The 19,783-nt window shown below is 65.6% G+C and overlaps 1 protein-coding gene across 2 annotated transcripts in view; it reads right to left on the reverse strand.

The window, feature by feature from the left end:
* TAFA5 (TAFA chemokine like family member 5) overlaps positions 1 to 19,783 on the reverse strand; it is a 167,766-nt gene that overhangs the window by 49,894 nt on the left and 98,089 nt on the right. For both annotated transcript variants that reach the window (XM_064491352.1, XM_064491354.1), the window contains exon 2: positions 3,024 to 3,173. In XM_064491352.1, the coding sequence (XP_064347422.1) occupies positions 3,024 to 3,173 (150 nt within the window). The remainder of the gene's footprint in view (positions 1 to 3,023; positions 3,174 to 19,783) is intronic.

Here is a 19,783-nt window from a genome sequence, read left to right on the forward strand (position 1 = left end):
GGCTCCGTAACATGGCCAGGAGTTCCTCCTCTCACCACCAGCCCCCTTCTTCCATGAAGAGATGCTTTCCTGGTGAGCTCCTCTTCATCCCTCAATACCCTGTTCAAATGTTCCCCTGCCGATGCAGCTTTTCCAAGATCCTGGGCAGGAAGAGACAGCTGTACTTTGAGGTCCCAGAGTCCCTGTCCCACCATCTGGACCCCAGCCCCACAGCACCACCTGTTCTGGGTACATTACAGTGTCACAGGTCTCCTCCACCATGAGCGTACACCTTATCTGAATCAATGAACGGATGAGTGGGTGAATGAATGAAGGATAAGTTAATAAAGAAATGAATAAATATGTGAACAGACACAGCCGTGATCTAGTATTTCAAGCTCTCATTTTTCCTGAACACGGTAGGGCCAGGATAAACCATCCTGCCTTGAACCCTGCTCACACCAAATTCCAAGCAACCCAACGTGGCACAAGTTTTCTCTTTTGCAGACACCAGTCACATGCAGGGAAACTTATTATGCACACAGAGCAAGAAAATAGAAAAGCAAAAATTAAATTAGATGGCAGCCTGGAAATGCCCACTGTGCAAAAAAGGGCCAGCTCACTGATCTGTGCGGCCTCCCCTGAAAACACCTGGGTTTTAATTTGGGTCTCGGGGACCTGGCTCTTGAGGCGCGGGGAGGCTCGCAGGAGAGGGGTGAGAACACGGTTTCAGAAGAGCAGCCCAGATTCAATTAGTAATCAGTTCTGACTGACTCCCCCGCAGGCCGGCAGAGCTAATGAGCAGAGGGGAAGGCTCCCGGCTGCGCCCGGGCCCCTCGCCTCCCTCCCTCCCCGTCCTGGAAGAATCTGTCGGCATCAGCCCAGAAGGCTCCCAGTTACAGGAGCCGCAGACGGGGACGCAGTGACCCTAATGCTAACCTGAACTCAGTTCACTGGGGGTCAAGGCGCCGCGCCCCCTGGCCCAAGTCCACCCAGGACCCGCTGGGCAGAATGGAGTTGCAGGGTCGGGGGAGCAGCCTCAGGGCAGCTGCACACCCGGCTGTCCCAACCCACGCCGTCTACGGGACGCCCAGGGACAGGTGCTTTCAACAAGGACAGACAACAGGTCCTTAGAGACAAAACCGGCCGCAGCACGTGCTCCTGCTTTTTCCAGGCCCTCAAAAGGCACCAGCGGCCTCACCGTCCTTCCACTGGCCCCGGTCCTCCCCACAATCTCCCTGGTGCCCTGACATTCCCAGCCCAGGCCGGCAACACAAGGCAGGTGGCACAGGGCCTGGCGGCAGGGCCTGGGGGTGGCTGGGTGGCCCCAGAGCCCCGAGGGCCTCCAGGGTACTTCTGGGCACCCCGAGATCTGCCCGTGGCCAGCTCAGCTCAGGGGTGCCCAGGGCATCTGGGCTTGGAGTGGGGAGGGCGGCACCTGCTCCCTCCAGCTGGGAGCCCCGGGCCCCTCTCCCCACACTTCCCCTTTCCTGCTGGAGGCCCCACGGGGCCAGCACTCCAGGCCCTGGGCCCCAGGCAAATCCACAGCCCTGGCCACGTCCCCGGACTATCCGAGGAGAGGCTCATAGGTGACACTGACGGGGGTCCCTGGACAATCAGTCCTGTCCCCGAGGGGCCTCGTGACTCTGCTGATTCCTCTCTTGGGGGACTTTCTCACTTTGGGGGCTGCACTGGGACCCGCCCGGCTCCCCTGCAGGGACGACACTGTCCTGACGCCAGATGCAGTCCCGCCCCTGGCACTGGCGACTCTCCCAGCTGGAGTGGCCGGGAGCTCCCCATGCCCCAGCCCTGTGCTCAGCATGCCTGTCACCTCTCTGGTGACCATCACCAGCACAGCCCGCAGGTGGCAAGGTGGTGCTCCCCAGGTCTCAGGTCAGAGCGGAGGGGGCAGCAGGTTGGAAGCAGAGAGCCAGAGCCCCAGAGCCCATCCAGAGGCTGCAGGGGAGGGGGGTTGAGCAGAAGACCCAGGGTTCAAATCCAGCTCTGGGTGACCCCATGCATGCCTGCTGTCCCTGCGGGATGGATGGCTGATCCCTTAGACCTGGCCACCGGCACGGCAGTAACCATGTTGCTCCCAGTCCCCTGCAGAACCAAGTCCTCGCACACCCGGCCTGGGGCCATCCATCCCGAAGAACCCGGACTGACACAGGCAGTTGCTGCCGGCCAGGCCCACAGGAGCCCCCCAGACCGCCCAGAAGAGAGGTGTCTTCCCCTTGCTCTAGCCCCAAGGCTGGGCAGAGCTCTGGCCTGGCTCCAACGCCCACCACTGCCTGCGCCCTCCCACACTCGCCCGTCAGCCCCACCCCTGGCCGGTGCTGCCCCCAGACTCCTGCGGGGCCACCCTGCGTCTGCCACGTGGTGCCCGGGTCTCCTGCTGGACCGCCTGGGCCCTGGCTGGGCAGCGCCCCGCTCTCCCACGGAGCCTCGCGCCGTCTCCTCCCCGACCAGGGACAGACCCGCGCCAGGCGCCCTGACGGGAGCTGCAGGGGCTCCTTTCCTCCTCTAGGCGCCACGTGTGATCCCGTTTCTGAAGATGCTTCCCAAAGGCGCTGCCCCCGCAAGGCGCCTGAGCGCTGACTCGGCAAGGGCGCTAGCAACGCGCCTCACTCACCAGACGGCTGGGCCCCCGGTGACCACGCAGGAGGGCACCACCAGCCCACCTCACGGGTGCCTCGGCTGTCCTGGGAGCCCGCAGGGGACCTGTTGCCACCAAGCCCGGGGCCTGGGCACCTGACACCTGCCAGGCATGAGGGCAAGGAGACCAGGCCGCGCTGGTACCTTAGAAGAAACCCTGTGCGCACCTGGGGGTCTCGCAGGTGGCACGACCTCTGTCCCCTCTGTCCCCTCTGCCCACAGAGCTCTGGACGTGACACACACAGCCCACAAGTGCACCCGCCAACACTGCCTGGGGGCCCCCACAGACCAGGAGGCTGTGGCGGATGTCCCCGGGGGGTGTATTGGGTGGACCCCCGGCGCACAGACCCCTCCACGGCCCCTGAGGGGCTGCTCGCCCTGACTCTCACCGTCCACGCAGGCGGGCCGGGCCCTCGTGGTGCCTGCGATCTGCCCCTTCCTGCATGCGCAGCGAGCTGTCTGCCGGGCGATCGTCCTCCGTGGCTGGCTGCTGTCCCGGTCCAGGGTCACGATCTCACAGGTGCCGGCGGCCAGCTGACCTGCAACAGAGGCACAGACACGGCTGAGTGGACACGCCCCGGAGACGAGCTGGCGGCCATCCCAGCCCCGCAGCGGGTGCCCACCACCAGAGGGGCGGCGGGACCCCCTCCGGTGATGCTGTCAGAACACACCCTGTAAAAGCCTGCGCGCAGGGTCAGGCCAGCGACCTCTGCGTTTGTGCGGCCTGGCTTCCCCGGCCCTGCCTGAGTGGACGGGGAATTAAATGTCGCTTGGTCTCAGTCCCGCCCAGAAATGAAGGGCTGAGTCACGGACACAGGGCCCCGGTCACGCGTCAGGAACCGGGGCTGCACAGAACAGGGCGATGGGGAACCGGGCTGTGCCTGTATCTTCTGCCCTGGCCGGCCTGGAGGCAGGGAGCCCAGCCCCAATCCACTCCCCAGACTGCTGGGGGCTGTGCGGGCCGCCACCCTGCCAGGGAGAATCCCACAGATGCCCAGAGCTGGGAGCGGTGAGGAGCCGGGCCACCTCCACACCAGGCCGTCCAGGGTCTCCTGTCCCCCTCCCGTCTGCCACAGGCTGGTGCACACACATGCACACACGTGCACATGAGTTGCACACACACACAGCTACATAGATGGTGCAGACATGCACACACCTGACGGATGGACACGGAGCACACCGCACCCAGGTTCACAGGGCGGACTCAGCGTGTTCACAGGGTATGAACACGCCAAGGCCGAGAGGCACAGATGCAGGTGGAGACCCTCACACAGTGTGTGTCCTGCATACACACACCCACATGCAGGCACACACGGAGACCCTCACACAGTACACGTGTTCCATGCAGACATGTACACACAGCTACACCCGGACAGCCCCTCCCTCCTGCTGCCCCACGTGGACACTGCCCTGCTCCCGAGTGCCGGCCCCCCCCCCCCGGTCACAGGACTGAGGGCGTGCAGGCCCCGGGCCTCGGTCACTCTCTGGACCGGCCGAGCGTGCAGACAGGGCAGGCTTCGTTCGCAAGTGAAGACTCCGAGTGTCAGCGGCTTCCTCATCCCCTAAGTGTCGCCCAGATCCCGGGAGAGCACCCGTTGCTCTGAGGCGCGACGGGGCCCGCGTCCTGGCAGAGGGAAAACGCAGCCGGCCTCGCCAAGGAGCCCCGAGCCCTGACACTGACGGTGGAGGCAGCCCCAGCAGCAGACGGAGGGCGCTGACACGGAAGCCTGGCCACTTGCCCCAGGGAGGCGGGAGGTCCTCCCCGAGCCCGGCTGGCGCCGCCTGCTTCATCCGCGGGCTGTGAGCACGGGTGCCACGGAGCTCCTGGGGACCGCGGGCAGCCCCTCGGCCGGCTAGCCCCCTCTGCAGAATCACACAGAGGGAGGGCCCGCTCACTCGGCCTCACTTTCATTCCCTCAGCAAACAGTAAGCACCCACTACATGCAGCCCTCCTTCCGCGTCGGGCCTGGGACCACAGTGTGGAGAGTAGACGGCACCCGGCCCCTGAGGGTCCCTCCCAGACCCAGCTTGCGGAGACGGCCCCATAATGCTCCCACCCCAACGCGGGGGAGGCAGGAGACAGGACGGGGGTGCACGCTGCGGTTCAGTACCAGGGAAGGACCAGGAGGGGCACACGGGAGCGGAGCCCCATTTGCAGGGGAGGAGGGTGGCAGCGCCACCCTGCAGAGGAAGAGCCAGCAGCCAGCTCCCTCGGGCTTCCCGGCAGCCGTTTCTTCAGCCCTGGGTGGCCTGCCTCATCCACACCACTGCTGGCACCTCCGGCCCCCTCCTCCAGGCAGCCCCCCCCCGGGTCCTCCAGGAAGCTCACTACACAGGACCGCCCTGCCCTTTTGTCACCTACATAGTTTCCAGGTCCCCAGCCTTGGACAAAAAGCACGGAGTTGCCACCCTGGCTCCATCAGTGCAGAGTTGCCCACACTGCCTCGACCCCGGGGAAGCTGTGTCTGAGCGTGACCCGACCCAAGGGGCATGGGGGTGTCTGTGATGGGTACGGGGCATGCCCAGCCCAGGGCTTGGAGGGAGCCGTGCACCGTACCCCAACCCAGCCTCAGAGCCGGTCGTGAACGTCGCGCGAGGGGGACCACACAGGTGTAGGAGGAAGGACGGAGGGCAGCAGGGGGCCCCGGGCACCTCCTCCCCCAGCCACCGGGACCCCCCCCCCTTACTGAGCAGAGCCCGCCCCAGGGCCAGCGCCCCAGTGCAGCCTCCCGGAAGCCTTCCGCTGCAGACTGCAGCCCGCACTAGCTAATTACACACAAAATTATACACCGCGCTGAGAACGGGGCAAAGATAAACAGACATGTAAGTAAATAAGTGAATAAACAGACACAGCAGACGAGGAGTGTCGGAGACAATGAGGCGGCTTCTCTGGCGACAAGAGTGTGATTACGAGTGACCAGGCACCTGAGCGGCCCGGGCGCGCACAGTGGGACGCAGAGGTCCGCGGGCTGGTCCAACCGCGATGTGCCATCAGGAAGCTGCATGCGCTCCTTCCGGCCACTGCTTCAAGCTCTGCAGGTTGACGTGGGGACGCTCTGCTATTCTCGGCCCTCACTGCCACCCACTCTGACCCCAGACACCTCTTGCGGACGTCAGTGGCAGGGAGAGGTCCATCTCCTGGGGCCCTGAGCCCTGGCCGCTAACCAGCGAAGCAACCAGCCAGCCATGGGGCTGCACCTGCTGCGTTAACTGACCAGCGTCCGGGCCTCTGCGCCCCAGCTGCGGGAAGCCCTGCCCCAGGCACGCCGCACCCCTGGACCCTCATCTGTAAGGGGGTGGCCGGGCAGGGCTGCTGCAGGGGACTGAGAGGGCCCTCCACCCAGTGGACCCCTCACCCAGGCAGCCCCACCAGCAGCGGCTGTCAGCCTGACACCTCGTCCCCCAGGAGTCACGATTCTAGACCCACCCCATGGGCCACGCCCAAGAGCAGATCCTCGGACAGTCAGTGCCCTGGGGCTGCCATAAAGAGGGACCACAGGCCGGGGGCCCTAAACCCCAGGACTTTTCACCCGCGGCCAGGAGGCTGTCGGTCTAAAACCGAGGTTCTGTCTGGGGGACGTGGGGCGGGACTCCTGCCCCTCCCGGGCTCCGCTGGCCGCGTTTCCCCCCGGCAGCCACCTCCGTCCCACCTCTGCCTCCGTCGTCACAAGGCCTCCTCTAGTGTCTCCCCACTTCTCACGAGGCCACTGGTCAAACTGGATTAGGGCCCCCCAGTGACCTCTCAACTTGACCACAGAGGCAAAGACCCATCTCTGAGTAAGGCCGCTTTCACAGGCAGCGTGGTTAGGACCTGGACAGCTCCCTCAGGGACACCACCAACCTGGAGGAAGGAAACCGGCCCCTGAGAGCGTGGGAAAGCCCGGCGGGGGAGGAGCCGGCACTGGGACCCACGGGCGCTGCCCGCCCGGCTCTGCGCGCCCTCGGGAGACCACAGTTCACTCATTTATTCCCAGCTGACAGGACGTCTGGGACTCAGCAGGACTGCCCAGCCCAGTCCCTGTCCGCCTGTCCGTCCACACCAGCGATCCCACGGCTGCCCCGACCTTCCCTTCTCCAGGGTCTTCAGCCCTCACCCTCCACCCCGTCCATTCCTAGTTTTGGGTTGGCTTTCTGCAGCCTGGGATCCCCCCCTGGGCCTTCACCCCAGGCCTTCACGCAGTCTCTGCTCTGTGACCATCTCCCCGGCTGAGCTGGGTCTCAGGAGCTGTCCCCAGGCCCTGGAGGAGCTTACAGACAAGCACGCCCATCCTGCCTGCCTCCGCCCCCGCCTTGGGCCGCACGGCGCTGCCCTCAGGGCAGGCACCCCACCTCCGTGACAACGCGGGTGAGAGCAGGCCCGGACGCCCAGGCGGGCAGGGCCAGGACTCCTGGAAGCCAGCGGCCAGGGTGAAGGGCGAGAGGACGGGGGTAGGGCGGCAATGCATCAGCACACGGGCCCAAAATAGAGGCGCAGAGAAACCCGAGGCCCCCGGGGGACTCGAAAGGGGCGGCGTCCTGAGACACTTGGTGGCTGCTCTCACACCACGGGCCGGATGCTCCCGCAGCCCGCACAGCTGGACGCGGGGTCAGGTATCAGGTGGGTGCCCCCCCCCCCCCCCCGAGGACGCTCTGGCGCAAGGAGAGGACGCAGCTGGTCTGAGCAGCGTCTGGGCTTCCACCTGGCCCCGCCTGCTCTGGCCCCGGGGCCGACCGCTGACCTTGGGCTGTGCATTCGACAGCGGGTGGTTCCCGGGTTCTTACAGCACTTAGAACGTGATCACCTGCTCTGAACTCACGGGACTCGCTGTGGATGCAGCGGACCTCTCCTTCTAGGGGCCGGTCCCTCCTGTCCGTCTGCCCCCAGCCTGGGGCTCCCAGGCCCACCCAGCTGGCAGGGAACCCACAGGATCTCATTCGACCTGTGTCCAAGGGTGAGGCAGCGGCGGGAGGACAGGCTGTTGGCGGGCACTGGGCCCGGCTGACCACACCAGCCACTTCCAACCAGGGCTGAGGTCCCGGACACCGCCCGTGATGTTCTGGGACCCCTCTTGGAGCCAGCTCCAGGCAGGCCTCCCCCTGCACTTACACATCTCTCTGTGCTGCTCAGATTTCTAGCTTGTTGTGAAGGTCTCACTGCCTGGCATCTCGGCCCCGGGTGTCCCCTGACCAGGCCAGTGGCACCCTGACGATGGGTATCTGGGCCACAGGGCTGACCCCGTCCACCCGGCCTGCAGGCAGCCTGGACCCCGTGGGTGAGCCGTCCCGCTGGGCTGCCAAGCCTGGACCCTGGGAAGACGCTCCCCAGGCCCCCCCCATGCCCGCCCTTCACCCCCAGCTGAGGGTGAGCTCGGGCGGCAGGGCCGGCCCACTGTGGCCCCAGCAGGTGCTGCAGGTCGCCCCCTGAGCAGAGAGGACACTGGTGGACCCCAAGGCCTGGGATGGCACCGCACTGCAGGTTAACGCCCTGAGCGCACGTGGGACACAGTTGCGCTCAGAGTGGAGCTGGGACCCGGGCCCGGGAGGAGCGAGGGGAGGTCTGGGGTGGGGCCAGGCTCCCCCTTCTCCAGGTTCTCTCTGCACACGGGGTCCTCCTCCTCCCAGCGTTGACACAGGGCTGTGAGGGAGGGAGGCAGCCAGGAAGCTTCTAGAGGCTGGGCTCCCCCTCTCCTCTCCCCACCCTCCTTTTCTCTTGTCTCATCTCTACTTTCTCTGTGTCTCACAGACACATACATGGACACACACACGGATGCACACCCACCACACACCCCTCCAGCTCAGAGAGATGCCTGCGGGGTGGTGGTCCGGGTCCAGGTGGGGTGACCCTGTCTCCAGCTAGGGAGACGGATGCTCTGGGGATGGAGGCCAATGCCCCTCAAGAGTGTCTGGTCCCCTGATGCCCCCAGACAAGAGCAGGGCCAGGCTAGACGTCCCTCTGCACTAGGAGAGCCACCAGCTCCCCTGTCCTCACGTGGGGGGCCAGCACTCAGGGAGGAGGAGGCAGAGCCAGGGGTCTGAGTGGCTCCAGGCCGAGGCTCCAGGCCGGGGGAGGGCAAGGTACCCCCATGGTCTGGACGGGGCCGGTGAATCCGGGCCGGCCTGAGCCACACAGAGCAGAGTCTGGGCCCCGAGGTCTGGGGTTCTCTCAGCCACCCCAGGGCCCTGGGCAGAGCCAGACAGGAACGAGGCAGGCGGCCCCTCCAGGCCCCAGATCCCATGCCCGCCTCCACCTGTCCTTGCTTTCAGAAGGGACCTGTCCATCCACCTCGAAACACGCCGGCCCGGCCTTCTCTCCAGATGGTGGGTTTACAATTCTTCTCTTCTTTCCCCCAAGTTTTGTTTTTTTTTTAACAAGCAACTTACATTACTTTTAAAACCAGAAGGAAAAAAAATACTGTTTCAAAAATAAAACAAACAAGAAATCACAATCCCTTTTGCAACACCTGCTCCCACGGTCCACACAGCCACGCCCGGCCACATCCGCCTGCGGGGAGGGGGCGCCGCTGGGCCTCCCTGCTGCTGCGCCCCCGCCCAGCCCCGGGGGCCGGGACCCACAGGCAGGGCCCGGGGTGGGAGCCCCGGTGCGTGCACATGCATGTGCCCAGGGGCGCGAGGGGGATGGGCAGCCACCGTGAAGGTGGAAAGGAACAAAATTTTGAGGGGTTTTCATAGCAGAAAGCCAGCAACGTGGTTGATTAACAAAAACCAGACACCATGGAGAGAAATTCAGAAAGAGGGAAATGGTCACGTTCCCTCAGGGACGAGCCCCTCCTGCAGACTGTCCCCAGAAGGCAGCCGTCGGCAGGGTGTGCGGGGGTGGATCACGCAAAGCCCCAGTCCTACGGCCTCACTGCTTCCCCTAATACTCCTGGGGACGCCATTCCACGGGACCAGCAGCACTGCCCCTGGACACTGTCCCCACTGCCTGCAGGGCGGCCCTCTGGGGACAGGGAAGCAGGATGCACCCCGGAGAGGTCGGGCCCGTCACTTCTCATCCCCTCCCCGGTCATCGACGCGGGAGGCAGCCTTGCCCGGCCTGGGGTTCAGCTGTCCCGGGACCTGCAGGGCTGGGGCGTGGCTGCTGGGACGCAGGGGAAGGCGTCTGCCCTGGCTGCCCCGCTGCTCATCGCTGAGCCGGAGGTGGGGACCCACCCTGGGAACAGCGGTATCTCTGGTGGGTCCATCAGAACAGGGCCCCGGAGGCCAGGGCTCAGGCCCGGCCTGGAGGTGGGAGGTGGGGTTCCAGGCTCCAGCACCAGGGGCCCCTGGCCGGGCTGAAGTCCAGGGCTTTCTGTAGCCACTGGCCACGGGGGGAGCTCCACCAGGCAGCTGACATGCCCTGGGGGAAGGAAGGGGAGGCACCACCTAGGCGGCCCCAGGGGCCAGAAGCCCAGTGCTGGCCTCAGCTTCTGTGCCGGTCACCGAGGCCCTGACTCTGGGCTGGGCCAGCCTCAGGCGGAGGGGGGCTGCGCCAAGCCCTGGCCGGCCGCCTGTGAGGCCAGCACTGTCATTACTCCTGTTTCTACAGATTTTACACGAACAGCAACCAGAGGTAACATCACATGCCCTGGGGGGTAAGACTGGGGACCCGGGGCCTGAGGAGGGGACACCACGAAAATGCCTGGGGAAGACAGCTCCCGGATGCACATCCCGCCCCTGTGGGCCTCCTGGTCCCTGGGACCCCACGGGCCGTAGGCCGGGCCGCTGGAGCCCGCGTCCTCACAGGCGCAGCGCCCACTCCTCCGTTTGGGCTGAGAGTCAAGTTTTGTCGTTTCATTTATTCCCAAGTCAGACTAGGCTGGACGCCGGACACCAGCCCCTCAACATCCCCAGCTCGGACCCCAGCTGAAGGCGCCACCACCCAGACCATGAGCCCGCGAGGACTGGGAAGTTGTCCGAGGGAAGTTGTGCAAACTCATTGCAGGGGTCACTGCTCGGGTTCCACACCGGGGGGCAGGCTTCAGGCAGGCGCGGTCCAGGCCCAGCGGCTCCGCACAGACGGGGGCAGCAGAGGAAGGCTCTGGGCAGCCAGTGCCCGGCGGCCTCCTGGGCGGGAGGAGGCCCTGGGTGACTCAGCGGGGCCTGGGCCCTCCGTGCAGCCCCGCCCTGTCCCGGGAGCTGTTCAATCTGGCTGACACGGACATCCAACAGGGCGGACGTCTGACAGGGTGGATGACAGACTGCAGGCTCAGAATGACTGACAGACACGTGGAGAGGGTGGCCGTGAGCAGTCACGAGTGTTGGTCTCGGCCTGGGCAGCGAGGGGGCCAGCAGGGCCTGCAGGTGTGGCCACACCAGCGAGGGGGCCACACCCAGGAGGCCCAGTGGGGGCCACGTGGTGGATGTGTTTGGATCGGCCCCAGGGTGACCAGCAGCCCTTGTTTTCGGGGTGGGTGGTGCTCACTGGCCTTGAGAAGGCCTCAACGGCCCTTCCACACGTGTCCTGAGCACACGGAGGGTCCCAGGTCTGGAGCCAGTGTCTGGCACCTAATCCATCTTCCCATCACTCTCCCCATTGGCCTGGCCTTAACATGGCTCCCTGGGATGCTGGGTGTAGGCGGGGTGCAAAACCGCTCCCCACCCCGCTCCCCTGAGGGACGGGTCCCACTGGCAAGCCTGCTGCTGCTGCGACCCCGGGTGACGTCCGGCCTGCCCAGACGGGAGCGCGGCTGCCGCGCCCTGAGCTGGCTGCTTCAGCTCTCACGCCCCCCCGGCTGCCGGGGAGGCTCTCAGGTTGGCCCTGGGGTGCCCCGGCCTTGGGAGACCCCTCCCCTGTAAGAGGGACGGGCAGGGCAACTCCTCTCTCTGGAGAGGCTGGGGCAGGTGGCTCCTCACAGAAGTGGTCAGGTGGCCAGTGAGGACCGGGGAGAATCTCCAGTCCCGCTGGCCCCACCGGTGACAGAGAAGCCCCAGCCCAGGTGGGCCCCGTGTGGAGCAGGGGGGCTCAGCACCGAGACCCTGAAGGGCCACCAGGCTTCGGCCTGTGAGGGGACCTCTAGGGGTCTGTGCTGACTGTATGTTACCATGCAACAGACCAGGGAACACGGGGCACCTGCCTGGGACATGGAGGGGCGTGGCCTGGGCCACCAGGAATCACCGTGGGGACAGCTTCTCACACCCTGGGAACACACCCTTCCCTCCCACGGTACTGCAGGAATTCAGTTCTGCACGTGGAGCCCCTCACACCGCGCTCGGACGACGCTCATGGGTCAGCAGCCCTGCTCTGCCCACAGTCACCCCAACGGGCATCATCAGGACAGAGGTCCCCGAATCTGCACTCGGCTCATGTTCAAAGTGTCACATGATGAGGAGGCACTACTGACAAAGTGAGGAGGAGAAGAGGTGGAGAGATCGCTGGCAGTAAGAGGGAGAGGGGCTTGCCTGGGGATGGGGGCGGCTCTGCAGAGGTCACGGACACTCCACTCAGCCTGCAGGGACGGTGGTGGGCGGGGCGCGGGCCACTCCCCCACCTCACTCTCCGGTGCACGGAACGTGTCATCACGGCCCTGAAACAGCCCTGGACGACGCGGAGCTCACGGAGGCGGGGAGGCCACTCTGGCGGCGCAGGCAAAGGCACTTTGCTGCCCTGACTCAGGCTCAGAGAGTCAGTTACGAGATGACTATTATTACTGTTTTTATTACGGGTGAAACTCACCCGCCAGTTTGGCCTGAGGCCAAGAGACAAGGAGAGAAGGAGGCAGACGGGGGGAGGGTGGCGGGCGCAGCTCCCAAACTGGAGGCATCAGAGTTGGGGGGGAGCCGGGGAGACGCCCCACGCCCGGCCCTGCGCCTCGGCTGTCGGCACACATGGGGGTGCGCGCCCCATGCCTGCTCAGGACACGGTGATTGGAGCTCCACCCCCACCTGCTTAGAAGAAGTTTGAGAGAAGATGCTGGGGGACCCTGGATGCTCCACGTCAGCTCCAACCACACCTGCAGCTCCTGTTTGCAAAGAGCTCCCCCTACTCACCCATGGCCACCAGCTACGCACCTCAGGGCCGCCCACGGGACTCCAAGTGGACGGTAACCATATCCCTCACATTGGGCACGGGTGCCACGGCCCCCCTCACCCAAGCCAGGCTGTGCCACACACGGGGGTGTCCTGACCTGGCCCCACGCACCCTTCTCCTGTTGTCCTGGGAAGACAGCTCCAGCCGGAACCCACCGCAGTGTGGCCCCCACGCCACACACCTACGGCCCCTCCATCTCCTGCCCGGGGGTGCTGGGGCCCCGACTTCAGCAGGATGTGAGCTGCCACTTCCAGACTGAAACTAAATCCTGCAAATACTCGTCTGGATGCTGGACGCCCCGATTAAGTGACCGATGTTCAGTTTCACTCCTAATCACACAGACAGTAGCACGAGGATTAAAACACACAGACGGGGACACTGAAGGTCGGGTGGGGCACCCCAGCCGTGGAGTCTGGGTGACACTGACAGCGAGTGTGCTGGGAGGCCCCGGCACCGCAGCCTGGGTGGCAGGTCAGCCTCATCAGCGCCCATCACACATGCGGGGCCGATCACCAAGCCCACTCCCCGTGGGAGGGTGTGGGGACCGGCCAGGGGTGCTCTCTGCGTGGGGGCGCCGGGGGATAAAGAAATTAAGTGAAGCCAGCATCTCACAGAGGGGCCCCTCCTGTGGCCTCACACAGGCAACCAGCGCAGGCTGCCCTGTGGCTCAGGCCTCGAGGAGGCCATGGCCTGGCCCACCCAGCTGTGGGGCCGGCCCTGACCATTTGGACCGTAGGAATCGGTCTGGGAGCTCCAGGCCCAGCCCCTCCCCGGAGGAGAGGACCTGGAGGCCCACAGGGAGGAGGGCCACACTGGGGGTCAGCGGTCAGATCCCAGCCCAGGTAGTGCCTGCGCAGGAAAGGGCCCAGACACACGGGAGACCGAGAGCCAGCCGTGCTGGGCCCTGCATGCCACTGGCTGTGACGACACGTGGTGTCAACCTGCCCTTTAACCTGGCTGGCCCCCCACCCCACAGCTCGTCCTTGGGTGGGAGAGACGGATGGGACTGGGGGCTGGAATGCAGATGGAGCCTGGATTTGCCCCCGTTTGCCTGGACTTCCCGGTTCTCGCAGAGAGCCCTGCAGTCCGGGGAAACCAGGCAGCTGGCACCCCCACGGCGATCCTGCCTGGCTGTGCTTCGTGGGGGACCTGCCAGGAAGGGCCGGGAAGGGCTGAACTTGGGTAACTGGGGGAAGGTGACATCTGCAGACAGACTATCCTCAGGCCCAAAGTGAGGCACCTGCCTTCTCCCGCTTCAGGAAGAGCTTCGGCCTCAGCCTGCTCTGGAAGCTGGCCCACCCCCTCTGCTGTCCCCTCTAACGTGACTGTGAACTAGCACCATGGCTCTTCCAGCAAAGTCAAAGATCTTCCCTTGGGAATCTCCCAGAATCCAGCTGACCCGCTCCCAGACTGCTCCTGCCCCATCACCGGCGTCCCCCAACCCGGGCATCCTCTACCCAATCCCCGAAGCCAGCTGAGCTGGGACAAGAAGGGCAGGGGGCAGCCCCCTCCCACGGCCGGGCACTCCCTGGAACCTTCTGCCAGTGGGACCGCGGATAAGAGGACCCCGCCCACTGCCTGGCCTGGCCTGCAGCCACCTGCACAGCTGCACACACGGCAAGGGCCCCAGGAAGCAGGGGGAGGGAGGAGAGAGCCCCCACCGTGCACCAGCCCAGAGGGAGGCCTCTGCAGAGACGCCAGCCCAGCAGGCCCTTGTAGGCGCCGCTCACGGGCTCCCTGAGGCTGGGCTTTTCAACCCGGGAGAGACCAGCTGGAGGGGCCGCAACGGAAGGCGAAGAGTAAGGGCTGTGATGGCGGCCCTGGTGGGGGGGCCTCCAGGGCCCCCGGCTCGGGGTCAAGGCCTCTCCAGCCAAGTTCCCTCAGCGGCCCCGCGGCGCCCTCGCACCCAAACCCGCGTCTGCGCCCTCGGCCGGGCCGCTCCCCCCGCCCCAGGCCCAGGCCCACAGAGGCTGCACCTGCCGCCGGGGGGCCCGCGGCAGGGCCGCGCTGGGCTGCAGACGCGCCAGGTGACCTGAGCGGAAGCCACCGTGTGGCTGGCGGGAACCTCCCCCTGCTGTCACTGCCACTGCCATCAATCCGCGGAGGACAGGGCGGGCCCGGAGGCGGGGTGCTTGTCCTTGACATGGGAGGTTTCAGAGGCAGCTGCCAACCCGGCTTCAAGACGGAGAAGCAGGAGCCCCTGAGGGCCTCGGCGCGCCCTTTGCAGCGACTCCTGGGAAGCCGGAGGCCTCCGGTGGGCAGGCGGCTGCTTGCGGCAGGCACTGGGCCCTCAGTCTGCGGAGGGGACGGTTATTAGAGATGGGCCAGGCCAGCTCGCAGCAAGCAGAGCAGTCCAAGGTTGTGCATGACCCTGCGGGGCTGTGCTCTGCCCGGGAGAAGGCTGGATGGGGACAGAGCTGCCTGCCACCTGCCCGCATCACCTGCGTCCCCCGGCCCTGGCCTCCACCTCCCCTGGTGCCTGACCCCTGGGCTGTGGCCCCGCCTACTCACCGCCAGGTCCACGGGGCCCCTCCCCACTCACACCCACAGGCCCCCTTCCCCAGGACACTCGGTGGGGTGCACTGGATCACCCCACCTCTCAGTCCTCTCCCTCTCGCTGGGAGGGGACGAGGGGTCCAGTGAGAAGGCTGGTGGCCACACTGCCCCTCCCCATGTCAGCACGTCCTGGACCTCAGAGAGGAATGAGGACTATAGGGCAGGGCTGAGCCGCTCCACCCGGGCGGCCTTGGGACCTCTCCATCAGGAGGGGACAATCAGCCTGGACTGTCCCCTGCCTCCACCTTGATTTCAGCTCAGAGGGACCCATCTCCACTGTGCCCTGCAGAACCACAGGGGAAGACGTTTGTGTTGTGTTGTGCTGAACTGGTAAGAGCGCGGTTACCCTCCTACGGCCGCTGCAGCAATCATGTCCTGGCTGGTGGCCCCAGGCCTGACATCCAAGGACCATTGAGGCTGGCCGGGGCGGGCCAGGCTGGCTCGCAGGGCGGAAGGGAAAGGCCTCCAGATGTGGCTCTGGGTGGGCAGGGACGGGGCGCGGGCCCGGGGCAGAGCTGGTGGTGGTGGGAGGAGGATGGAGGCTGAGTGGCCTGAGCATCTCCCAGCCTCCTCACAGGTCACAAATGGGCCCTCCTGGTCCTCCTGCCTCCTGCAGCTCAAGGAGGCTGCTCACCCCAAGACCATGGATGGGCCACATGTTGGGGGCTCCGGCTCAGAGGGAACCCCTGTGCGCTGGCCACTCTGACCCCGAGGGCGAGAGATGACCTCTCAGAAGACACGGCTGGGGCAGGGACCAGAGAATGCAGGCTTCACGCTGAATGTCAATCACCGGTGATAAGATGGTTTGGGTTAAGAGACTGTCCCAGGCCCCGCCCTGAGCAGCGTGGCTGGCCGGCCCTGAAGCCCCCCAGCCCTGCGGGGCAGGACGTGTGTCTGCTCCTTGGAGAGAACTCGGGCCCCGCACTGGGGGGACCGGCTGCTGTCCCTCCACACGTCACCGCAGACAAGCTCTGGGATGTCTCGGCCACACGCCGGGGCCTCTCAAGGCGGGAGCAGGAAAGAGGCTCGGGTCCCAGCAGAGGGGCTGTTGCCTGGGTCCCCGCACAGCAGGCGCTGCTTCCTGGAGCTGGGTGGTGAGGCCCGAGGCTGTCAGGGCTGTGATCTGCGGGACGTGGTTTGACCGCATGGCCCGGGGCCCCGACGTGGTAGCAGGGAGACGGCCGGGTGGGGAGCCCGGGGACAGCAGGGTGCCAACACAGCCGCACGGCCCTGGCTCTGGGTTCTGTTGGGACTGCAATCCCGGGTGTTGGAGGAACAGGGACCCCACGCCTGGGCCCGGGAGGGCTACCTCCCCATCTAGGAGGTCTCTCCAGGCCAGCTCCCTTCTGGAAATGCAGGGGTGGGGCGTGGAGGCAGCCCTGCCCGCAGGAGGACACATGTCAGGACGGGCTGCCCACCGGGAACCGCGCCTGTGGGGCTGCAGCTCCCGCCAGGAACCCGAGGTGGCCAGCTTCGCTCCCGGCCTGGCTGGTAGAGGGGCCAGGACCTCAGGCCTCGTCCAGCGGCTGGGCTCACCCGACCTTCAGGAGCGGCCGAGGCTCCGGGAGCCATCTAGGGGAGCGGATCGGGGTGGCTGGGCCCTGAAGGTGAGCCCAGGATCCTGGGGTGTGCTCCAAACCCAGGAGACACCACAGGGCCCCCGTCCTCCCCAGCCCTTCCCGCAGCGGCCCTGCGGCACCCGGGTCTGTCGGGGGGAGGTCGGGGGCCCCAATCAGGCTGGGCCTCAGGCCTGGATGCCTGGTTTCAGGTAGAAAAACCAAAGGAGTCGAGACCTCACCCCACCCCCTAGCAGGCTGCACTTTCTGCCCCTGCCCGGGCGCTGGTTCCCGGCAGAGGTTCGGCCAGGACGCGGCGCTGGCCCAGGGCCCAGCTCCCGGCTGACGCACAGGCGTGAGCGCAGGGATAGTAAAGGGACAGATCGCTTTCACTGGTCTCCTCGAGGCAGCGAGCTCTGCCCTGAGACATCCACGATGAAGCCCTGGCTGTCCAGCTGGCTCCCCGTCAATTATCCTCGCGAACGTGTCTGTTAATGAGGCGAGCGCGGCTGGCGGGTCCCGGTGGCCCCGGCCCGGGCCGAGCTGGACCGGAATGCTGTTGGCACAACATCGTGAACACGGATAATTACGCTGCAGTTTACGACTTTGCAAAGGTCGATAAGAGGCAGGCCAGCACCACTCTGCAACCAGGACGGGGCGTCCACTGCAGGCTGGGGACCCAGGTGGCGCCGGCCCTCGCCAGAGAGGCCAGGAAACCCGGCAGCTGCGCGCCGCAGGGCCCAGCCCGCCCCCTCCCAGGGTCTCACTGCTGGTCAGAGCCGGGGCCTGGGGGGGGCGCTGGGCACAGAGGGATGACCGCCTCCCTCAGCGAGGAAGAGCCTGGCACGTTCTGCCCACTGAGCCCCTGTTAGAGAATCTGGCGTCTGCTGTGTCAGCAGCAAAGGGCAGACCGAGGCTCCGAGGCTCAGCCTCCCTGGCTCCGGCCCCGACCCTCCCTCGGGTGAGTCAGCTCCAGGCCTGGGGCCCGTCCAGGCCCCACCCCCCGCACAGCAGGTGCGATGCCCTGGGGCTCCCCGGACACCTGGATCCCAGAGGAGTCGCAGGGTCAGGGTGCACGGTCCTGTGCCCAGCAGGGTGTCAGCAGCCTGGGCCCCACCGAGCCCCCCGTCACTCACGAGTGTCTCCTCTTCTGGGAGGGGCACCTGAGGCCTGGCTGGCACGAGGAGCTCTCCTTCCCAGGTTGTCCTAAGGCTCCAGGGTAACCCCACCAGCAGCACCACAGGGCACAGGGCTGCGGGCAGCTCCCGGCCCGCCCTGAGGGGCCCGTGGACGAAGGCGGTTTCACCACCCCCAGGGTGCCTGGAAGCTGCCTCTGCCCGGGCCCCTCAGCTGACCGGCACACGCCCACTGCAGGGCGGGTGACGGGGAAGTGGTGCTGACAGTCCTGCCCCGACAACCCTGCCTTGGGAGGGCCCGGCCGCCGAGGCCCAGGAAGTCCAGAGCAGCCCAGCCCCCAGCTTCCTGCCTTTGTGGGTTCCAGGGCGGCAGGGCCCAGGCCAAGGTAACGACTGAAAACCCTGTTTCCCGTCTCAACATGCATCTCTGTGAACGGCAGGACGCAAGGGGCGGGCGTGGTCATGGCCTCGGAGGGGCGGCTGGTGCTGTTTGGGCCAAAGGCCCTAAAGCACGGACCGAACCCCCTCGAGACGACTGGTCTCCAGCCAGGAAGCAAAGGCGACCCCACGAGGAAGGGTCACCTTCCCACAGGAGCCGCTCGAATAACCAGATCCACGTGGGCAAAAGCGACCCAGACCCGACCTTCTGAGCTTCACGGAAGCAGCTAAGCGGGGTCTAGACACACACAGAGATGTAAAACGCCTAGAAGAAAGCGAGGAGACTCCGTGGGCCCTGCCGCGTGGCGAGGAGCCGTCAGGACGCGGGAAGCACGGTCCAGGGAGGAGAAAAGCCGGTAAGGCAGGCGTTGCTAACGTTAAAGCTTCCTGTTCTCAAAGGACACCACTAAGAGGATGAAAGACAAGCCACGGATGGGGGACAAGGCGTGCAAACCCACATCCGACCAAGCACGTGTCTCCCAAATACACACGAACACATAAAACTCCATGACAGGAAAACAAACATCCCAGCTGAAAAGCGGGCAATCTGAACACACACGTGTCCAAACACGGCGTGAAAAGACCTCGACCTCACTCGTCATCCGGAAATTCCAAGTTAACCTGCAGGGAGACGTCACGACACAGCCGGTACGGTGGCCAGAACGCGGAGCGCCGACACCGTCAGACGCTGGAGAGGACGTGGAGCAGCCGGCGCGCGCGCACGGTGCAGGCGAGGGTGCAGACGCGGAGCCGCCGCTCGGGAGGACGGTCGGCTCCTCGCAGAGCTAGGCACGTCTTCACCGTCCGAGCCAGCGCTCACGCTCCTAAGCATCTACTCATACAGATTCGAAGCCGTCTGTCCCCGTACAAGAAAAGGAAGCTACACACGAATGAAACTTCACAGAAACTCTTACTCATAATGGCCCCAAACCGGAAGCAGCCAAGATGCCCTTTGGGGCTGAGCGGATAAGCAAACACTGGTGCAGCCAGACGACGGGACAGCACTCAGCACTAAAAAGAAAGGAGATCTGGAGCTCAGAGCCGCATGGGGGGACCGCACGTCGTGTCACTGAGCCGAAGAAGCCAGTGAGAAAAGGCTACGTTCTGGGTGGTTTCCACCTATAGGACGTTCCGGAAAAGACAACGCCATAAAGACGGAAGGTAGATCGGGGTTGCCAGAGGTTTGGGGAGGAGAGAGCAGGAGACGGGCGGGGACAGGGGGAGGGGAGGCGGGGGAGAGGTGGCGCACAGGGGGACTTCGGGCCAGTGACACTGTCCTGGGTAATACTGCAAGCAGAGCACGTGGCGTTACATGATTGTCAGAGCTGCATTACTTTACGACACAGAGACCCCTCGTGCACACAAACGTAAACAAATCACTTAGGAGGTTGGGGGAGTCCCAGGAAGGAGTCCAGATGGTGTCAGGGGCATCTCACCTGCTGGAAATGTGCAAACCC

Source organism: Camelus dromedarius, chromosome 11 (genome assembly GCF_036321535.1).
Source record: "Camelus dromedarius isolate mCamDro1 chromosome 11, mCamDro1.pat, whole genome shotgun sequence".
Classification (NCBI taxonomy): domain Eukaryota; kingdom Metazoa; phylum Chordata; class Mammalia; order Artiodactyla; family Camelidae; genus Camelus; species Camelus dromedarius.